The 16,875-nt window shown below is 39.5% G+C and overlaps 1 protein-coding gene across 1 annotated transcript in view; it reads right to left on the bottom strand.

The window, feature by feature from the left end:
• Positions 1-1,502: 1,502 nt before the first annotated feature.
• The window catches only part of CTTNBP2 (cortactin binding protein 2), a 148,859-nt gene continuing 133,486 nt past the window's right edge, over positions 1,503-16,875 (bottom strand). Inside the window, exons 19-23 of the mRNA XM_073651904.1 lie at positions 16,564-16,743; positions 11,802-11,859; positions 10,147-10,279; positions 8,799-8,897; positions 1,503-2,401 (exon numbers count right to left, since the gene is read on the bottom strand). Coding sequence (XP_073508005.1) covers positions 2,234-2,401; positions 8,799-8,897; positions 10,147-10,279; positions 11,802-11,859; positions 16,564-16,743 — 638 coding nt within the window. The 3' untranslated portion in view covers positions 1,503-2,233. The remainder of the gene's footprint in view (positions 2,402-8,798; positions 8,898-10,146; positions 10,280-11,801; positions 11,860-16,563; positions 16,744-16,875) is intronic.

The following is a 16,875-nucleotide window of genomic DNA, read 5'->3' as shown; positions in this document are numbered from 1 at the left end:
CCCACGGTAATAACCTGGAGAGATATTCAGATTCTTAGATGTATGATAATTTTCAAATTAATGACTTTTCAGCAAGTCTAATATATCACTCTACAAGGACTGTGGGTTTAACAATCACAGTGGACTAGTTTAATATCTGTCCTTCCTTGTCAGTATGATTATCCAGATAATCTAAAAAGAGTATGCTGTGGTCCTACATTCACAGCAGAAGCCCTTCTTATAGGCATCCTTTCTCCATCCAGCACCCTGCAAGATGGCTGCCCCACAAAGCTGGAGCTGCACCACCTGCCATGATCCAGAAAGCAAAGAAGCCGACAGCCCAGATCAGATGCACCATCATCTTTTTGCCTTCAATCTTTCATGTTTTCTTGGAAACTCTGCATCCTACAATTGAAATAATCAGGTAACATTAAGCGGAAATACTTTTCACTTGAGTTAATATGTAGCTGTTCCCTATATGACTGTATATTCTATTTAGGTCTCGTTGTGGTCATAGTGCTAATAGCAAGTTTTCCATAATGTCTACAGATTTTTTTTTTTTTTTACTACAGTCCCATAGATTAGGTTTCTCTGAATGTAAGAATGACAAATTTCTTATCCTGCTTTTTCAGTGACATAGACTGAAGCTTTCATGTGGCTTGGTAGCCACAACAAGCTTCCCTTCAATAGGGAGATGGATATTTCCACTTATTATCATCCATGTGTATAACCGCCCAACCACTATGACTAATGCCTAAATTTCTGGACACATGGTGCACTGGTTTGCCTACAAATTTGTAGTGATCAATAAATGAATGCTGGCCATTTAAAGCGGATCCATCACCACACTTAATACAAAATGTATACAATATTAAATAGATCTTTTAGACCTGTTGACCCTGGAGTACTTACTTTTAAAATCCAAGTCAGAATGGCCGTATAAGCTTGATATTGAAACGAACCTGCTTATGTCACTTTACCATTTAGGCTACGTTCACACATGTTGTGCTTTGCTGCGTTTTTTGCAGCAGATTTTTATGTAAATTTTCAGCTGCAGTACCAGCAAAGACTATGAGAAACCAGAATTCTCTGTTCACACATGTTGCTTTTTGTTTGCTGCGTATTTTCTGCCTTGCTTGCGTTTTTGGAAAATAGAGCAAGTCACTTCTTTCAGCGCTTTTTTCACCCATAGAAAGTAATGGGGCGTGAAAAATATGCTGAAAAAAAGCAGCAAAAAAAGCGTTTTTGAAGGCAAAATAGAATGGAATTCTCTTTTTTCAAAGTACATGCCTAAATAGAGACAGGACAGTGAAAAAAAACGCATCAAAAACCGCAGGAAAACCTGCATTTTTGAAGCAACTGTTTTCCTGCCAGAGAAAAGTTGTCAGTTTTGCAGCAGATTTAGCTGCAGAAAAAAACACAACGTGTGTGAACATAGCCTTATAGTGATTTTTGAAAAAACATGTCAAGTGCAACAATGTAACAAGTTACTTGGGCTGTACAAATTCATAGAAATAAACACATTATTGGACCATAAACACTACTAGACAAGAAATGTTGTGTTTATTGCAATAAGAACTCTTTTTCTACAGAAGTAGTGAAGCAACAATAAAAACAGAGCAAGCAAAAAGAAAAAAGAAAAAACGGCAATATATGTTCTACACAAGATGCAAAGTGTGATCCTCAGGCTGATTAAAATAAACAGTCAACATTTTGTCTATGGCTTGTGTAAAAAAAGGTGCATTAATCAAATCAGTGGGTCTAGTTATTGCCACGCTGCATTGCAATTGCGAGTACAGAAAGTGAATATTAAAAATAGATATAGATGGAAAGGTAGATTCCATGTGAACCAGAACTGTGCATAATACACACAGGAATCGGATCCTCCTGAATGTGGTCAATTGTAATACCTCTGTCATAAACACTTTATACATTTGGCAAAACAATCATTTTGCTCATTTCTTAAAAAATAATATTAACAATAATGAGTTAGTAAAACAGCCAAGATTCCCAATACTTGAATATTCCACTGAAACGACTCACATCAATACAATATAAACTTATATACATATAACATATCTGTGGCCCCATTTACAATCTATAATACAGGGAAGTGTTCATCATGTACATTACTTTATACAAGAAATAGTTATCCTGGTATAGCTAGGAAGCCCTTCAATATATTACAATACAGCAATATATTTCAGGTTGCGTCTGCACACCACAGGTTAAATACATGACAGCTTCAGAATTCCTATTTCGCGTCTTTAGTAATGGCTAGTTGCCTTGTATTACTGCTGCTTTTTCTATTACTTCTTGGTATGGGAAGCAATGATTTGATTCTTGTACTGCCAGGTTCTACTTTTGACTTTTGGTCACTGTATTCTGACATCTGACTGTTATTGAGAGGACAATTCCCATTCTGTGAAAAGAAAGAAATTTGGGAAGTTACCTGTTAAGTTTCAATGTAAGTAGACAGAATATACTTGAGGATATACATGACTGAGAACTGTGACTGATTTAGGGGCATGGATTTTTTATAGCATCAACGTGAGTGAGCAGTGTAGCCAGGCAGTTGGGAAAGCAAGAATGATTCTTGGATCTATAGCTAGAGATATCGCCGGTAGAAAGGGGCACTATACAGAGATCTAGTAAGACCACATCAGGATAACTGTGTTAAGTTCTGGAGACCTCTCATACAAAAAGACTGATATATATATGGGTGCAAAGTCAGGCTACAAAAATGGTGGACAGTCTTAAGCATCACACTTATCAGGAAAGACTTAAAAAGGTTGGCCACTACTTTTTATTGATGGCCTTAGGATATCTAATTGGTGGGCGTGGGACACTAGGCATCCCCCGCTGATCAGCTGCTACCAGCAACGGCAGGATTATAGGTTTTTTTCTATTCAAGTCATAGAATTACATCTACAATACTGTACTGTAACAGTAAATTTTCGGTCTAAATCCTAATGGAAAAAACAGAGTGTGTGCCCCATCTGCACATACCATGTATTATATTATGAAAAATGAAATATTGGAACGCAGTGATGAAAAATGAAGAACACTGTTGTCCAAAATAACAGCAACCTTTTTCAATAAAAATGTGAATCTTTGAAAGACTGACTAAGTCTCGCAAAGCTTTTATAGGGCTCATCTATGCTAGAACTAGAGTTTCTGCAAATCAATTTGTGCGTCCCATTCCATCGGCCACGACAGCAGACTGTGGTAGCTGGATAGAGGAGGCAGTACTGCCTCTTACCTGCTGGCATCCGTGGCTCTTCGTTTGATTGGCTGGCCTGGCACTATATTATCGTTGCAGCACGATGCACATGTGACGTGGCCAGCTAATCAAAAGAAGAGCTGCAGATGTAGTCAAGTAAGAGACGGTACTCTTTCTCCCATTCAGTGGCTATAGACCACGGTCGTGGCCGATGGAATGGGATGTGGGAATAAATTCCCACCAACTCTAGCAACTCAATCTCAGGACCTCGGGTAAGGAAGGCAGAAGCTCTAACTCTAAACCACAGACTGCATTGTTGTGTGTGAGAATTTACTCTGCCAAAACAACCTAAACAGTATTAAACAGGCATAACGTACATCTCTATATAACAGTGTATTGTATATCTCTATATACTAGTACATTATGAAAGAAAGTAAAATTCAAAGATTTTTTTTCCCCCAGAAACGTAATAAAATAAAAATAATGAAAAATAATGGTGCAAAAACAATTAAAATAATCACATTTTTATAATACACTTCTTTAAGAGAATATAACAATCCAGTAAATAGTATAGACATATTTTGTATCCTTATCATATTTACAATCTGAACAATATAGTGAATGCAATATAGATGGTGATCAGCGTGCCACAAAAGAAATGAAGCAATTGTTTATTCCTGCATTTAACGCATCAGAGAAGTTAACCCCTTTCTGACATGAGGCGTAATAATAAGTCTCCAAGACCTGGGCCTTAATGACCAGGTACGTATTATTACGCCTCACTGATCGTGCCCGCACAAAAGCTGTGCGGGGGCGATCGCCGCTGGGTGTCAGCTGATTCTGACAGCTGACACCCGGTACTCTGTGCCAGAAGCGGTCCCGCACCGCTCCCGGCACATTAACCCCCGAAATGCTGAGATCGAAGTCGATCGCAGCATTTTCGGGGCAGGCAGAGGTGAGAGAGCCCCTCTTACCTTGGATCGGTCCAGATCGTTGCCATGGTGACCCGATGTCATCATGACACCAGCCATCAGGAAGTTAGATAGATCATGCGCAGTGCACGATCTATCTAACTTGTGCCAGTACAGAGCTGACAGCCTGTATAGCACAGGGATGCTGCTGTATCCCTATGATATAGAAGCGATCAGCCTGCAAAAATGAAAGTTCCATAGTGGGACAAAGTGTAAAAGTGAAAGAAAGTGTCAGAAAGTGAAAAAAAGTGGGAAAAAAATTGTAAATATCTATCTATTATATATATATGTTCTCTCTTGCACACATCAGTATTTATATTTGTCCTTATGGATTTTACATGTACTTTAATGTATTTATACCAATAATAAAATCTTTTTTCTAATTGCATTTTGCTAAAAGCTCCATTTCTGTCTTCTGTTGTTTATATATATATATATATATATATATATATATATATATATATATAGAATATAAAGAGGCAGCACTCCAAGAAATTTTTGAAAAAAAATGGACTTTAATGAGCCCAAAGGCGACGTTTCGGTTCACAGAACCTTTCTCAATGGCAATTAGTAATGGCAATTAATTCTTATACTCGCCCTCCGGCATCTTCACATTTTACCGATGCCGATCCGGTCCCGCGGTGCCATCTTGTGAGCGCAGCTTCTGACTGGCCAGAAGTCAGAAGTTACATCACAAGCTCTCAATGCAAGTCTATGAGAGCCATAACGAGGCCAGAATGAGGCTCTCAGACTTTTGGTCAAAAGTGACCTCCGACGCGCTCCAGCAGACACTGGAGCGCGCCAGCAGATCACATGTCGCCGGAGATGGACCGCAGCGCCGCTGGAAAAGAATGGGAACGACAGGTGACTATGAGACAGGGGGCAGGAGACTTACAGTTAAAGCACCACTCCAGTGGTGCAATAAAAAAACTCTGGAGCAGTGCTTTAATTGCCATTACTAAGACCATCTGTCGAAACATGTTGGCTTAAGCACTGTGTAACTCCCTGTTTGGATTGAAGATTTTATCTTTTGCACAATAAATTTTGGAAATTGGATACCACTTCGCTGGAAAACTTTTTCTTCTATGTTCATAAATAAATATTATGAAAAAAAAAAATAAAATAAAAGTACATATTTGTTATCACCGCGACCGGAACAACCTGACCCATAAAACTGTCCCACTAGTTAACCCCTTTAGTAAACACAGTAAAACATATAAAACGAAGCAAAAAACGATGCTTTATCATCATACCGCCAAACAAAAAATGGAATAAAACGTGATCAAAAAGACTAATGTAAGTAAAAATGGTACAGCAGAAAAAGTTATATTGTCCTGCGAAAACCAAGCTGCCATACAGCTCCATCAGCTGAAAAATAAAAAAGTTATAGCTCTCAGAATAAAGCGATGCAAAAAATTTTTTTTCTATAAAATAAAGCTCTGCCTTATCAATTTTACCACACGCATAACGGCATAAAAAAAAAACAAAAAAAAATTCCTGAATTGTTTTTCGTTTATTCTGCCTCCCAAAAATCGGAATACAAAGCGATCAAAAAATGTCACGTGCCCGAAAATGCTACCAATAAAAACGTCAACTTGTCCTGCAAAGAATAAGCCCTTACATGACTCTGTCGGCCGAAATATGGAAAAATGATTGCAAAAAAAAATAGCGTCTTTTAGTGTGTGACAACTGGCAAACATAAAAACCCGATATGAATCTGGTAACGCTGTAATCGCACCGACCCGAAGAATAAAGTCATCTAATCACTTATACCGCATGAGGAACGGCGTAAAAAATAAACTCTAGGATTAGAGTTACGGTTAGGATTAGGGTTGGGCAAGGGTTAGGGTTGTGCTACCAGTAGGGTTAGAGTTAGGGTTATATTATGGTTGGGGTTAGGGTTATGTTAGGGTTAGAGTTGTATTAGGGTTGGGGTTAGGGTTGTGTTTGGATTGTGATTTTTTCAAAAGTTAAGAAAAAAAAAAGATGACGATATGGCGACTAGTGTTATGCACAGAGTATCGTGGGTGCTCAAGTGACTTGCTCGAGTGTCTGCCCCATATGTTTCACGGCTGTTTTACAGCCAAAAAAACTACGTGGGGGATTGCCTGCCATGCACGGGCAATCCCCGCATGTTTTTTTTGGGTGTCTAACAAACGTGAAACATGCGGGGCAGGGACTCAAGCACGTCACTCAAGCACCCGCGATACATTGTGCATACCCGAGTACCCGATGCAAACTCAAGTAGCGAGCACTTGCGCTCAAGACTAATGACAACTTATTCAATATGATGAACTAATGTTATCAAATTCTGTGTCGTACCTCTGGGTTCAAAATGTTCACAATACCCCTTAATAAAATCCTTGAGGGGTATAGTTTCCAAAATGGTGTCACTTGTGGGCGGTTTCCACTGTTTAGGCGCATCAGGGGCTCCCCAAACGTGACATGGCGTCCGTTAATTATTCAAGCAAATTTTACATTGAAAAAGTCAAATGGCGCTCCTTCCGTTCCTAACCCTGCCGTGCGCCCAAACAGTGGTTTTACCCCACATATGGGGTATCGGCTTACTCAGGAGAAATTGCAAAACAAATGGTATGGTGCAATTTCTCCCGTTACCCTTATGAAAATGCAAAATTGGGGGCTGAAAAACATTTTTGTGGGAAAAATGTGAAAATTTTATTTTTATGGCTCAATGTTATAAACTCTTGTGAAGCACCTGGGGGTTCAAGGTACTCACGACACATCTAGATAAGTTCCCTGAGGGGTCTAGTTTCCAAAATGGTGTCACTTGTGGGGGATTTCCACTGTTTAGGCACATCAGGGGCTCCCCAAACGCGACATGTAGTACGCTAATTATTCAAGCAAATTTTACATTCAAAAAGTCAAACGAGGCTCCTTCCCTTCCGAGCTCTGCCGTGTGCCCAAAAAGTGTTTTTCCCCCACATATGGGGTATTGACGTGCGCAGGAGAAATTGCACAACAAATTTTGGGGTCCATTTTTTTGCAAAAATAAAAAAATTGGGATCTAAAGTAACATTTTTGTGAAAAAAAGTTAAATGTTCATTGTTTTCTTCCACATTCCAAAAATTCCTGTGAAGCATCTGAAGGGTTAATAAACTTCTTGAATGTGGTTTTGAGCACCTTGAGGGTGACAGTTTTTCACTTCAAATGTGATGTGTTCCCTAAAAAAATGGTTTTGTAAATTTTGCTGGAAAAATGAGAAATCGCTGGTCAACTTTTAACCCTTATAACTTCCTAACCCAAAAAAATGTTGGTTCCAAAATTGTGCTGATGTAAAGTAGACATGTGGGAAATGTTATTTATTAAATTCCCTGATTTAAGGGCATGAAAATTCAAAGTTTGAAAAATTTTCAAAATTTTTGCCAAATTTCCGATTTTTTCACAAAGCAAGTGATATCGAAGAAATTTTACCACTATCATGAAGTACAATATGTCATGAAAAAACAATCTCAGAATCAGCGGGATCCGTTGAAGTGTTCCAGAGTAATTACCTCATAAAGTGACAGTGGTCAGAATTGTAAAAATTGGCCTGGTCATTAAAGTGCAAACCACCTTTGGGAGTAAAGGGGTTAATATTCATGTAATTCTTAATAAGTATATGTTAAAATGACGCCTAAAGAAACTACAGCTTCTCTCGAAAAAATAAGACCTCAGATTTAGATACATAAAAATAAGAACTTATGGTTGGTACGGCTCCAAATATGGAGAGAGGAAAATAAAATTATTGAGTGCGTCAATGTAATGTGTATATGCATGTGTCATATTTTATACGTGTATGTGCTCTATGTGCATGCTTTTGTAATGTGTGCATAATGAGTGCGTAATGTAATATACTTATGTGTGATATATGTGTGTCTATATGTGGGTCTAATCTGAATATGCATGTGTATATTGTGCATATATGTGTGTATGTATATAAAACCAGGTTGGGCACTACTTGCGGGGACTCCTGACCTGCAGAGGGGGCATTCAGTGTCTACTAAGTATTTTCTGTTTACATATTTTTTTGACAAATTTACATAGTTACATAGTTTATAAGGCCGAAAAAAAGACAAGCGTCCATCCAGTTCAGCCTATTTCTTGTGCACTGCAGCTATTCCGCAGCGTTGATCCAGGGGAAGGCAAAAAAAACCATGCGGTATAGGCCAATTTACATCATTGAGGAAAAATTCACTTCCCGACACCAATCTGGCAGTCAGATTAAATCCCTGGATTAATTAACTAAGCATAAGATGTAATTTTATTGTTCTCAAGAAAGGCTTCCAGGCCTCTCTTGAACTCATTAAGTGAGTTGGACATCACCACTTCCTCTCCCAGAGAGTTCCAGAGTCTCACGGCTCTGACCGTAAAGAATCCCCTTCTATGCTGGTGCAGGAACCTCCTTTCCCCCAGACGCATAGTGTGCCCCCTCGTCTTTGTCACCATCCTTGGTATAAACAGGTCATGGGAGAGATCTCTGTACTGCCCCCTATTTAGGAATAGCTCATAAAATAAGAGACACATATTTTTCTGTTATACTTCTTCCTTTTAGGCACTATTTATAGCTTTGGTGCAGTTAATCATCCAAACCATGCAATGACCGCCTTAGAAGCAATGATACTTACTTTATGTGGCTTTTGATAGAACAGTTTGTTAACTGTTGCTGAACTCTGGTCATTGGAAGGACTTTTAAAAATCACCAGACAGTTATCCAGGTCTGCAATCTGTAAGAATAAAAGATTATGGTATTGAAATAGTATGTACAAATTTTCCATCTTATCATGCACACTATTGTACAAAATGGAGCAGAAGAGTGGGGGATAGAGCGGTATCTAGGGAGATACAGTATATCGCTGAAACTAGTGACTTAGAATCAAAGAATGTTAGTGTTGGAAGTGACCTCCGGGGTCATCATCTCCAACCCCCTGATCAATGCAGGATTCACTGAACCATCTCAGACAGATGTCTGTCCAGCCTCTGTTTGAAGACTTCTATAGAAGGAGAATTCACCACCTCTCGTGGCAGCTTGTTCCACTCATTGATCACCCTCACTGTCAAAACGTTTTTTTATAATATCTAATCAGTATCTTCTCCCATTCAGTTTCATTCCATTGCTTCTCGTGTTTCCATGTGCAAATGAGAATAAGGATGATCCCTCTATACTGTGACATCCCTTCAGATATTTGTAGACAGTTATTAAGTCTCCTCTCAGTCTTCTTTTTTGCAAGCTAAACATTCCCAGATCCTTTAACCGTTCCTCGCAGGACATAGTTTGCAGACCGCTCACCATCCTGGTAGCTATTCTCTGAACTTGCTCCAGTTTCTTTATGTCTTTTTTATAATGTGGTGCCCAAAACTAGACACAGTATTCCAGATGACGTCTGACGAAGGAGGAGTAGGGGAGGATAATTACTTCACCTGATCTAGACTCTATGCTTCTCTTAATACATCCCAGAACTGTGCTTGCATTTTTGCTGCTGCATCACTGTTGACTCATGTGCAGTCTGTGATCTATTAGTATTCTAAGGTCTTTGTCACACGTGCTGTTGCTTAGGTCTATTCCTCCCATCCTGTAGATGTCATTTTCGTTTCCATGTCATCATGCACAGTATTGTACAAAATTGAGAAGAAGAGTGGGGGATAGAGAGGTATCTAGGGAGATATCATTTTCAATATATTGCTGAAACTAGTGACTTGCTCCCTTCATGAAGTACCGAAGCAAAGCAAGAAAGTGGCAAGTAATGAAATCCCGGTAAGAAGAAAAATTGCACAAAATATGAGGTTCACTACATTCACTAACACTGTCTAGAGGAAGTAGGACATTTTTTCAGAGCCCATGTAACCCTTTTACGGATAAGGTAAATTTAATTAAAAAAATATTAGAATATAAATAATGGTCTATTTAAAAAAAACAAAAAAAAAAACAGACAATCATCCATGGGTCATTCTTAGAAATCTGCTAATATTTGTTACCTTGGTAATGTCTGGTTCTGACTTGCTGGAACACATTGAGCGCAGTTCTTTCACGAGGTCAGCCTCATCATCCGAACAGGCTGACAGTCTCTGCTCCATGTGGAGAGATCTAAGATGATCACCTCCTAGAGATCTGTGGAAATTATAAATCATAATAAACATTTTCTACCCACTTTAAGAATTATAATATAAATTTCAATGTCGCTTTTTTTAAAAAAAATTGTGTTTTTTATTCAAAATTGTGTCGTAGACAGGAAATAGTCAGCATGCATGAGTGCTACAAGAAGTCAGATTTCTATCTTCAGTTCACTAATAACGCCTCACAAATGTGTCAGCATTCAAAAAAGCAAATATAAGTATTATTTTTATAATGATCTCTGATAACCGATCCAGATAATTAACAGTGACATTAAAACAGGTGTACTCATATGATGGACTATATAGCATACACTGTAAACAGGAAAAGATTACATATTTAATGATAAGCAAGAAGAAGATTAATTATGACCCACATTTTCATACTTGACAATGGACCCATATAGGGTCAAAACGTTGTTTGGAATGGCGGAATAAACACCCTTTTTGCAATCGATCACAGTGCATGGACTATGTCTCTCCTTTTTGGGGATTCCAAGTGGGTTCCTTGGGGGATTATTGACGTGCGTCCACTACAGTAAGTTCTGCCGGTCATTACATTTTTTTGGCCACATTTTAATGTGTTCATGATACCATCAAAATTGTGCTAACTTTGCACAATTTATTTTTAGCTTTTCTTGAAATTTGAAAAGTGAAGATAAAGTCGACATGGCCTTCCAAGAGGCACAGTTTACGCAATATTTAAAAACTGGTGTAAGGCAAAATGGTGCATATCTGCTCATAGCAGGTGTAGAATAGTTTTTATTTGCCTGCGTGGGAGTAACATGCAACATTTGACATTAGAAATATTAAATTCATTCAATATTGCTATTTTTACAGAACTAAAAGAACACCACTTCATGTGCAGGGTTGGGCTGGCCTACCAGAGTGCCAGAGTATCCTCTGGAAAACTTCAGACGCTATAATAGGTCCAAAGGTTCAGAAGATGACCCCGTTCGGAGCAGACTTGAAGACAATCACCAGCCATAATGACATGATGTGGACCTTACTGATCTCTTTGTGCGCACATGCAAGTGGTAACAAAAAAAAGTTGACATAAACATGTACTGTAAAAATGGGAGCCCGACGGCCACGAGTCTCTTCTGTTTCTGGGATTCTTGGTTGCTGTGGGCAGAGCGCTCCTAAAGATTGACAGCTCAGACCCGTGGCATGCTTGTGCCACTGGTCTGAACTGTGTTTTCTCCCATGTTGCTAGCAGAGGCAACTTTGAATCTACAGCCTCGGAAAAGCAAGAAGGGATTGAAGCTGGTCAGATCTAGTTATCCAGTCACCTTTAGGGCAGCGCTAAAGCATAGAGCCTGCTTGTGCTGCACGTTGCTTACCAATGTAACTGTCCACTCAGACCGCAGTGACCGGTAACGGAGGCAAGGAGTAGTAAACTACTTTTTTTTTAACAGCATTTTGCAATTGTACCCATTTGAAAACTTGACACAACTCATTTACTGAAACTGCTTAGTATTTTAAAGGAAAATAAAAAAACACAATTAAACAGGGCATACCTTTTTTTGTTCCTTGATGAACTGCTTCCATTCTCTATCTCATTCCTTGAGGAGTCTCCTGTTTTGAAACAACAAGTTTTCATGATAGCTTTCATTATCTCTTTGTACTGTTTTCCCTTGTGTGCGTCTTTTTCTAACATCATTTTTTTTGTAACTTTTGTAAGCACTGTACCTTTCGTATATCAAATCTAAAATTGAATACATTTATTACGTACCCTCAACCTCTAAGAGGGAAAATACAGCCTGATTGTGTTACCCTGCTGTGTTTGCCAGAGTGCTAGATGTGTACCTATTTGGTTCTGGAAAGCTCGGTGTACTAGTGTGTTACCCGAGGTAGGCGTTGCACTAGCTTAACAAAAAGGTGAGTGGTGGCAGCAAGAAGTCTGGTGTGGATGTGTGGATTGGTTGTGAGGTGTGCTAAGCCCATTCCTAATTTATTGCTATAGGTGAGCGAACGAGTGAGAGAAGCTGAGTACCCCTTTACAGTCACATCTGAGTCACGTGTGCAGCGAGCTGGCGGTGTTCGTGACAAATGACATCATTAATGTCTGTAATTGAAGAATACTTACAGAGGTTGTCCAGTGAACACAAGTAATCACTTATCCATAGGATAGGTTGGGTATCCACCTGCTGGGACTCTTTATTCCCATTAGAATAGAGTAGCAGTGCGCATGTTCGAATAACGCTCCATTCATTCCCTATGGGGCTGCTGAGCGCTACTCCTGGCTTTTTCAGGCAGTAAGTTATCACCTAATCTATGGGAAGTTGATAACTTGTGTTCATGATAACCCCCTTTTATTAAATTTTCAGAAAACCTCAACATTTCAATTACATCTTGAAGATTTCCTATTGAATTCTTGAACGCTTGTATACAGGCTAAATTATGAAAATAATGTCACTGTTCAAATAATTCTGGACCTAACTGTGTCATGTTATTTACAATGGCAGACAAAGTCCAACAATAATAACAAAAAACCTTTTCCAAGCACAGGGAAACTACTCAATGTATGTAAGGATATCTCCAATCTCCCCACAATAGTAATCAACCACAAGGTACGGTAATATTTCTTCAAGAATTATTTATATTCATTTCTTGCAAATACAAGCCAAGAATTAGTATGCCACAACATAATAAATATCAAAAAGTATTGCACATATGATATTCACCCAGCGTGCAAAAATGAGAGCCCTTATTCTATTACATGACGCAGCAAAATTAAGATTATTGTAGTGACCTCATCAGGGGGTTTTCAGCATGTAGAGCCACACGCCATAATGGCACAATGCTTCAGGAACACGGCCCTTACTCAGGCATGCGAATTGCATCTTGCTCCATGATTAAACAGTACATTGTCACTTTTTATTTTAAATTGGGTTTAAATAGTTTGATAAATAAACCACCCCCAATACTCTTGAATATAAGCCAGCAAGGGCAGGGTCCTCTTCCCTCATTACCAGTCTATCATTGTTAGTTCATTTACTGTAAGTGATATCTGTATTTTGTATGTAACCCCTTCTTATATACAGCACCATGGAATCAATGGCGCTATATAAATAAATAAGAATAATAATAGTATTGTCCTCCACATTGAATGGATGGAGACCTCTAGATTTGCAGTGGTTTCTTATTAAAGCTTTGATACATTATCTAAATAAAATCTAAAAGAAAATATAATTACAAGTAAGTAGTAAGACCAAGAAAACAATTTGGGATACTCCATTCATAGATTACAGCTCTTGCCCTATAATCTACTTTATCCTGATAAACAACTACTGTACTTCTATATTATGATGGTGAACAGTTTAGAATCACACGTCCTACAGTATATTTACATTTATACATATAGTATGTTCCACTAGATAGATTACAGTACAGTGAAAGGGTGACCGATATTTGTTGTAAAAAGTGCAAAACCACAATAGTTAAAATCTATATACTTAAAACTTAAAGTAAATGTAAAGGGAACCTCTCGTTTGATTCATATTGCACAAACCACAGGCAGCCAGGTATATTTTTCTTTTAAACGCTCCTGTGTTTCAGAGAAAATGTAGTTAGAAAATCCGGGCAGGCACCATAGAGAGAGAGGAAACTCAGGGCCACCATCAGGGCATTACAGCACTTACTGACGTATGAGGCCCGGTGAGCAGAGGGGGCCCGGTCGGGCCCCTGTTCTTCTGCTCACCGGGCCCCAGTGGCAGGATTCTGCCGGTTCAGTACTGTGAACATGCGTCCTTGGACGCACATTCACTTTAAATCTATTCCCGTGCGGGAAGCTTCCCACACGGCAATAGTTAACAGCCGCCGGCTAATCACAGGCCGGCAGCTAACGTCAGCGGGGACATCGCTGACATATGACGTCTTTGTCATGCGCCATTGATCGTGCTTCCGGTGATGGGAGAGGCCGCTGGAGTGCCGGAAGGTAAGAAGAAACTTTTTTTTTTTTTTTTTTTTTTTAAAGCAGTACCATGGGGGGCAGGATGGAAGCATGGGGTCAAAATGGGGGACAGAATGGAGACATTGGTGGTAGAATGGGAAACATGAGAGGCAGAATGGGAAACATGGGGGGGCAGAATGGGAGACAACGGGGGCAGAATGGAGACAACGGGGGCAGAATGGAGACATTGGGGGCAGAATGGAGACAATGGGGGCAGAATGGAGACAATGGGGGCAGAATGGAGACATTGGGGGCAGAATGGAGACATGGGGCAGGATGTGGTACATTAATACTGTAGGGGCTAATTATGGATATTATTACTGCTGTGACATATTTTATTTTTGAGGACGCTGTTTTCAGTGTGGGCGGGTGGTCCTGTTATGGTAAAGGTCGACACTATGTTGCTTTTTCTTCATCTGGTGTAGTCTAGAAGTTGTGGAAAAATTGGGGAATGTGCTCTGTAAGCTGCTCTAGATAACTGTGTTATTTTATGCAGACACGAGTCGTGCCTGGAAGAAGTGATAGTGATTTGCACTGGATGAAGAGGAAAAGCGAAGATGAAGGACTTCAACTATAGACATCACAGGTGATTCCATGTGTTATCTGTACAATGACACTATACATTGTATTCTATGTGCAGAAATCCTGTGTATAATGGTACTTATGGTAATATTAGTATTCTGTTTTTTTTATTAATGATCAGTATTGCAGTATTCGGTCACTATCTGGTGGTAATATGTCATCTGGTCACGGTGTGGCGGCATTTGTCCCTTGTATGTGGTATTATTCGGTCACTATGTGGTGGTAATATGTGGTCTGGTCATGGTGTAGCAGTATTTGACTTTTGTATGTGGCATTATTAATAATTTTTAAAAATTTATTTTGTGACACATTTCCATAAATAAAAAATATACCTGAAAAGAATATTGGGTATTATAAGAAATGTTTAATAGGCTAGAGTAGAGTAGGGCCCGGCCAGAAGAGTCTCCTTGTTGTGGTGGCGGCTTAAACAAAAGCAGCTGGCTATATATGTGATCTGGTGTTTGATGGGAACTGTTAATGTGTGATTGGTGAGGACGTGGTGCAGAAAGTAGAGTTTTTCCAAGAGTGGGCGGTGGGACTGTGGAAGGTTTGAGGGATGGAGACAGAGCTGGGGTGGTGGTGGAGACAAGGTGGAGCCCGGGCAGAGTATCAAGAGGGCCCGAAAATTTTGCCAGTATGGGGCATCGAAATTCCTGGTGGCAGCCCTGAGGAAACTAGTCTGGCGTCGATCCCCCTTCACCGCTCCAGGTGATTGATAGGTCTTCTTGCTATGGGAGAGACCTGATAATCACCAGCTATTTTACCCGACACGACCATAAACATGCTTGTTTACTTTAATGGAAGAAGAGAACAAATCAGTTGTAATGGGGGCTACATTAGGATCTAAGATCGTCATCACAGCCCCAATAAATATTTATATGATATAATTCTAAAAGTGAACTCACACTTCTAGGTATGGCTTGTAATGGTTGTATGTTAGAGTGAGATGTAGAAATTACTTTTGCAACAAATACACTGCTCAAAAAAATAAAGGGAACACTGAAATAACACATCCTAGATCTGAATGAATGAAATATTCTCATTGAATACTTTGTTCTGTACAAAGTTGAATGTGCTGACAACAAAATCACACAAAAATCATCAATGTAAATCAAATTTATTAACCAATGGAGGCCTGGATTTGGAGTCACCCCCAAAATTAAAGTGGAAAAACACACTACAGGCTCATCCAACTTTGATGTAATGTCCTTAAAACAAGTCAAAATGAGTCTCAGTATTGTGTGTGACCTCCACGTGCCTGTATGACCTCCCTACAATGCCTGGGCATCCTCCTGATGAGGTTGCGGATGGTCTCCTGTGGGATCTCTTCCCAGACCTGGACTAAAGCATCCGCCAACTCTTGGACAGTCTGTGGTGCAACGTGACGTTGGTGGATGGAGCGAGACATGATGTCCCAGATGTGCTCAATCGGATTCAGGTCTGGGGAACGGGCAGGCCAGTCCATAGCTTCAATGCCTTCATCTTGCAGACACTGCTGACACACTCCAGCCACATGAGGTCTGGCATTGTCCTGCATTAGGAGGAACCAAGGGCCAACCGCACCAGCATATGGTCTCACAAGGGGTCTGAGAATCTCATCTCGGTACCTAATGGCAGTCAGGCTATCTCTGGCGAGCACATGGAGGGCTGTGCAGCATGAATGAGAATATTTCATTCATTCAGATCTAGGATGTGTTATTTGAGCGTTCCCTTTATTTTTTTGAGCAGTGTATTAATGAAATCACCTTTTTTCCTCTCTTCTGTAGAGCTCCATGAGGCGTTCAGGTTAGACTTTTTACGAGGACTTGTGCTGACTTTTCTCCAGGATCCATTTTCTCCCTTCTTCTTTCCTCCACACTTATATGTAGAGCTCATTGATAAGGTAAAACTTCCTCCTTTAAAATCAGCCATATATTGTTCTATATCTGAAACATTGCAAGGTTGTAAAACATTATATCCATAGATAGCTCTCTCTTTCTACACACACATCTATATAGCTATTATATATATATATATATATATATATATATATATATATATATATATATATATATACA

Source organism: Phyllobates terribilis, unplaced genomic scaffold, assembly GCF_046119375.1.
Source record: "Phyllobates terribilis strain yellow unplaced genomic scaffold, ASM4611937v1 Scaffold_11__3_contigs__length_659146591, whole genome shotgun sequence".
Taxonomy (NCBI): domain Eukaryota; kingdom Metazoa; phylum Chordata; class Amphibia; order Anura; family Dendrobatidae; genus Phyllobates; species Phyllobates terribilis.
Note: the sequence above shows the minus strand (reverse complement) of the source record. Positions and strands in the feature narration are given on the sequence as shown.